General features: G+C 62.6%; 2 protein-coding genes across 2 annotated transcripts in view; one reads left to right on the plus strand and one right to left on the minus strand.

The window, feature by feature from the left end:
- Positions 1 to 644: 644 nt before the first annotated feature.
- On the plus strand, positions 645 to 4,376 carry ERFL (ETS repressor factor like). Its single transcript, XM_030886405.1, has 5 exons — positions 645 to 711; positions 2,534 to 2,768; positions 3,261 to 3,456; positions 3,546 to 3,663; positions 3,931 to 4,376. Exons 1-5 carry the CDS (start codon positions 645 to 647, stop codon positions 4,374 to 4,376), a joined length of 1,062 nt encoding a protein of 353 aa, XP_030742265.1.
- A 541-nt stretch (positions 4,377 to 4,917) lies between these two features.
- Positions 4,918 to 5,309, minus strand: part of ARHGEF1 (Rho guanine nucleotide exchange factor 1) — a 20,768-nt gene continuing 20,376 nt past the window's right edge. The window contains exon 7 of the mRNA XM_045292697.1: positions 4,918 to 4,945. Coding sequence (XP_045148632.1) covers positions 4,918 to 4,945 — 28 coding nt within the window. The remainder of the gene's footprint in view (positions 4,946 to 5,309) is intronic.

Consider the following 5,309-nt stretch of genomic DNA (forward strand, 5'->3'; position numbering starts at 1 on the left):
CTGGGAACAGGGTTTGAGCGGATAAGGTATCTGAGGAGGGGGAAAGGTGGGGGGGGGGGAGGAATCTGAGAGGGAGGGCCTGTATGAGGAGGGGGAGGCCGACCCCTGAGTGCAGGAGTGTCTGAGGGGGTGCAGATCCAAGAAGCGGGATCTGGGCGTCTGAGGAAGGAGTGTCCAGTGGTGGAAGCTCATATGTGGGGGGCTGGATGCTGCTCGGTGGAGCGGGCAGGTTGAGCTGGGGTGAGGATGGGCAGCAGACAGTGTGGTCTGAGGTCCCCAGAGAAGAGTGAGGGATGCATGGGGACTGGATGAGCCACCCGCGGGTCTGCTGGGCAAGGGACAAAATCAGGAAGGAAATGAAACCCCCCTTCTACTCCCGGGCCAGCAGGAGGGAGACAGATGAGGAGAAATCAGATCAGATCAGGACAGACAGACCGGCAGAAGGGTGGACTGACGGACCGGAGGGAGAGAGAGCCAGCGAGGGAGGGAGGAGGCGGTGAAGAGGGAGGCACAGGCAGGGAGCCGAAGCAGGGCCGAGCCCAGGAAGGTCTGGGTGGGCGGCAGTGGGGTGGGGTGGTGGCCCTGCTGACACCTGTCTGTCCCGTGTGTGTCTGTCTTGGCCCCTCTGCAGGGCCGACTCCATCATGGACTGTAGCTGCGTCTCAGACCTTCTCTTCGCCCCACCCGCCCTGCCGGCTCTCTGGACCCCTGGTAACTGGCCCCAGTCCCCTGCCCCTTCTAGCTTGGTGTCCCCACTTACTCCCTCCAGGTCTCTCTTTTGGGTGTTAATCAGTGTGCCCCCCGCCCCGGAAACTTGACTAAAAACTTCCCAGCTGGATCCCCTGAAGCCTGTCTGTGGGGAGTGGGGAGCTGGGGGTCTTTTGGAGGGTGGGAGAGGGATAGGGGTGTGGTCTCAGTGCTGTGGAGGAGGTGCGGGGTGGGGTGGGGACAGGTCCTGGGGGTACAGGGATGGAGATTGGGGGGCACTTGCCTGAACTGCTCAGCTCAGAGATAGGACCTGACCAGCAGGGGAGGACCAAGGAATTAGAAGTGGGCGCTCACTCCACGGGAAGGCTGATTTGAGCATCTGAGCCTGTACCCTGGACGGCACAAATGGTGTGTGTGTGTGTGTGTGTGTGTGTGTGTGTGTGTGTGTGTGTGTATTTGTCTATGACATCTGTCTGTCTCTGGGCCAGGTATGTCATGCCTGTGGGGCGTGTGAACAGGGTGGGGTAGGGTGGGCATCTGCCCAGCTCACCAGCAGGGTCAGCCTTCTCCGATTCCTTTCAGATCTGTCCTGTGATGTGGGACATGCCCAGCCATGTCTGGGTGCATCTGGACGGTCTGTGAGTGGGTGCCAATCCTGGGCTTCACTGTGGGGATTCAGAGCCCAGCCTGGTATCATCCCAGACCCCCACCCACATGCCAGCTGCCTCTCCCCCTTCCTGCACATCTTGCTTTTCAGCTTCTTAAGGATTTACTCTGTGCACCTGGGTCTGGGGTCTCTGAGGTGGGCTGGGGACGCCAGAGGCAGTGGTATAGGGATGGGGCTTGGGGCAGAGCTGGGGGTGAGGTGTTTGTTTCCACATGGCAGCTGGGGTGTCTGGGTGACAGGAGGGAGTGTGGTCTGCTTGGGGCCGTGGGTGCCTGCATGTGTAGCAGGTTGGGCCCCCCTCCCCCCAATGTTGTCACCTGGGGGCGCCTGTCAGGCTGCTGCTGAGGCGGCCTGAGGTGGACACAGGGGGTCTTGGTATTAGTTCATGGTCTCCATCACACTGGGTGTGACTTGGGCCTTGTGTGTGTGTGTGTGTGGTTGGGCTGTGGCTGGGCCTTCAGTGACAGATGTGATTGTGCTGTGAATCAGAGTATGCAGTGCTGGGTGGTGGTGAGGACCTGGTGTGTCTGCCTGGATGGTGTGTTGTGTGGCTTCTGCCAGCAGGGGTGTGGCCCTCTGGCATGCTCCCGTGGGTGAACAGATGTGTGCGTGACATGCTGTCTGCTGAGGGCAGCCGTGGGCACACATGCCCGCATACCCACCCTGGACCGCCCTCAGCTGGGCGGACCTCGATGGGTGTGAGGGGACACGGGAATCTGAAAGGTAGAAAATCACTGATCAGAACCGAGGCTCGGGGGTGGACACAGTGTCAGCCTGAATGTGCCAGGGTGGAGATGGCACAGGGGACAAGGGACAGGGGCATTTTAGAGACCTCACCGGGGGAGAAGCTGACATTGGCAGGGGAATCAGGATGCAGAAAAACGGCCTCCCCCCAAGAGATGGTGAAGTTGGTCGATCCAGCAGGAGGGGCCCACCCAGGGCCCCCAGGGGACAGGCTTGTCTGACAGGATGGGGACAGACTGCTTGGGATTAGAGACCAGGCCGGGAGAGGTGGTGTCTGCCGAGCGGGGGCTTGGTTCCTGGAGGTATCAGTCTGCAGCTGGGGAGCTGCTCAGTCAGGATCTGGTGTCAGGACCCTGGGGTCAGACCTGGGGTCCAGTCCTGACCTGGGGCCACCCCCCTGCCTCTGTGCTCCAGGCTTTGCCTTCCCGGACTGGGCCTACAAGCCGGAGTCGTCCCCGGGCTCTCGGCAGATCCAGCTGTGGCACTTTATCCTGGAGCTGCTGCAGAAGGAGGAGTATCAGGGAGTCATCGCCTGGCAGGGGGACTATGGCGAGTTCGTCATCAAGGACCCCGACGAGGTGGCCCGCCTCTGGGGCGTCCGCAAGTGCAAGCCGCACATGAATTATGACAAGCTGAGCCGGGCCCTGCGGTGAGGAGGGGCTGGGGCCTGGCTTCCCACCTGGCCCCCTTCTTCCCTTGGGTTGTGTCCCTTCCCCCAGGGCCATCTCCCATCACCCTGGGCTCTGCCCCAGTGTAAGCCTGATGGTTGCTTGCGAATGGAGGGCAGACTGAGAGGAAGTCCTGGGGGTGGGTGGGTGGAGGGTGTCACAGAGGACAGCCTCCCCGCGCTCTCCCCTCTATCCCTCCCTTGCTCTGTGACCTTGGGTGAAGGGCCTTCTTGGAGCTTCCGTTTCCAGATTGTGGTGCTGTGTGCCGCAACAGGGAGCAGTGGGTTAAACATCTGGCTGCTAGCTGCAAGGTTGGTGGTTCAAACCCACCAGCCGCTCCTCGGGAGAAAGACGAGGCTGGCTGCCCCAGCAACCCTAACAGGGTGGTTATGAGTGGAAAGGGTGGCAGGCCCCTCCCCATCACCTCCCTAGACTCCATCCCACACCCCAGCATGCCCTATTCTGCCCCACAGCTATTATTACAACAAGCGGATTCTTCACAAGACCAAGGGGAAGAGGTTCACATACAAGTTCAACTTCAGCAAAGTCGTGCTGGTCAACTACCCATTGCTGGACGTGGCAGCCGCCGCCACCGGTTCCCCCCTCTTGCTGGCCCCTGGCCCCTTTGGGGGCACCCCTGGACCAGATGCGCCTCCCCTCACCCCCGAGGTGAGTTGGCATACCGGGGTCCTGGCCTGGGGTGCTTGGTGAGTTCTGGGGGTGGGCATCTGCCTGAGCCCCACCGACCTGCTCTGCAGACCCTGCAGAGCCTGTTCTCTGCCCCACGGCTGGGAGAGCCGGGGGCACGCACGCCCCTGTTCACCCCTGAGACGGACAAGCTGCGCCTGGACAGCGCCTTCCCATTCCTGGGCTCTGGTGAGAGCGCCGGTGGCTGGGGCAGGGCGTGCATGGGGTGGTGGCCATGCCAAGGGGCATGTGGGTGGGGTGCAGGGCAAGGGGGGCAGACTGGAGGGTGTGGCGGCGCTAAGCAGGGAGGTAATGACAGTGGGTAGCAGGAGATGCTTCAGGGCCCTGTGGGGTGGGAAGCTGATGGGCAGGGCAGGAGGGGGCAGCCTTTGCCAATCTCTGTGCAGCTGGGCTCCGCATAGGGTGACCCGGTCTGACACTCCTGTCCCTCACCAGGTGCCACTGGCTACTCCAAGCCACCAAGCTTGCTGGGTCCCTATGGCCGTTCCTTCCCAGAGTATCCTTGGAACTTTAACCCCTACCTCACCGGCCCCTTCCCCAAGCTGTCCCCCTCTCTGTACCCACCCCACTTCTACCCCAACCCTCTGGCTGGGTCCCTGGGACACCTGCCCTCAGCAGGGTCTGGTGGAGGGCCTGCAACTGCACCTCTGCTGGCGGCCACTGGTGAAGGCCCAGGCCTCGAGCGCCCCTCAAGCTTGGCAGTGGCCCCCCGGCTGGCGCTGCCAGGGGCTGGGGGCCCGGAGCCCTCGCTGGGAGGGAAGAACAGCGACTCGGAGCTGGAAATTACTGATGTCAGCGGCTGCAGCTCGGACAGTGAGGGCGAAGAGGGCCTCCCTGCGCCTCCCAAGGTCAAGGCAGGCAAAGGGGGGATGGGCAGCTGAGCAGGGGGTGGGCGCCAGGCTGGGGCCCCCGCCTCTGAGGCTCTTCTGGCCCCGCCACCAAGGCCCAGGCCCCACCTTCAGCACCCCCTAAGGCCAGAGACCTTGTGGCCCCCGGGCTCCTTCCCCAAGTACAGAATGGGGCTCCCGCCTCCCCCTCCAGAGGGCCAGGGAACGTGATGGCCCCTTAGGCCTCCTCCCTGGGACCCAGCTGGAGGGGGATCCCCACCCAGCCCCACTCCCAAAGTGCAATATGGCGCCCAGCCTCCCTGCCCACCCACCCCCGTGCTGTGACTTCCGTGTATGTGCAGCGTCTCTGAACCTCTCCCCACACAGGCCCCCCTGAGGACAGGGAGCTCAGAGCAATAACCCCGCCCCCAGCCCCCACCCAGGAGGGGCCCTCCCCCCACCAGCCTCCCACAAACAGTCACCTCCAGAGTTTACTACAAAAAATAAAGACCAGAAATGAGAGTGGGCTGTGGCTTGCCCCTCAGCGCCGTGGGGGACACAGGGGGTGCGATGGTAACTGCTGAATGTGTGACCACTAGCGAAAGACAGCGGGTCTCGCGGGCCTGTGGGGTGCAGACCCGGGAAGGCACTGCCAGAGCAGCAGATGAGGCCCCCGCCCACCCCCTCACACACATACACACAGACCTCTTCTTAGATAATATATATTAAAAAATAAACCTCCGTTTCAGGGTATAAAAAGAGAACAAAGGCACTTGGGGGGTGGGGGAAGGAGGGGTGGCCCCCCAGGCAATACTGAGATGGCCCCGAAAATGGTGGTCACTGTGGTGCCCCCGCTGGAATGAAGCCCTGAGTCCCCCAAGCAGAAGCAAGAGGGTGAGGCGACCAGGGCCAGTGAGAGGGTGGGGGGCAGTGAGCTCCACCAGGACCCTCCCAGGCATGGCCCCTGAATCGGGCCCTCTAAGGCCC

Source organism: Echinops telfairi, unplaced genomic scaffold, assembly GCF_000313985.2.
Source record: "Echinops telfairi isolate 266 unplaced genomic scaffold, ASM31398v2 ScPeMD7_655;HRSCAF=1070, whole genome shotgun sequence".
Classification (NCBI taxonomy): domain Eukaryota; kingdom Metazoa; phylum Chordata; class Mammalia; order Afrosoricida; family Tenrecidae; genus Echinops; species Echinops telfairi.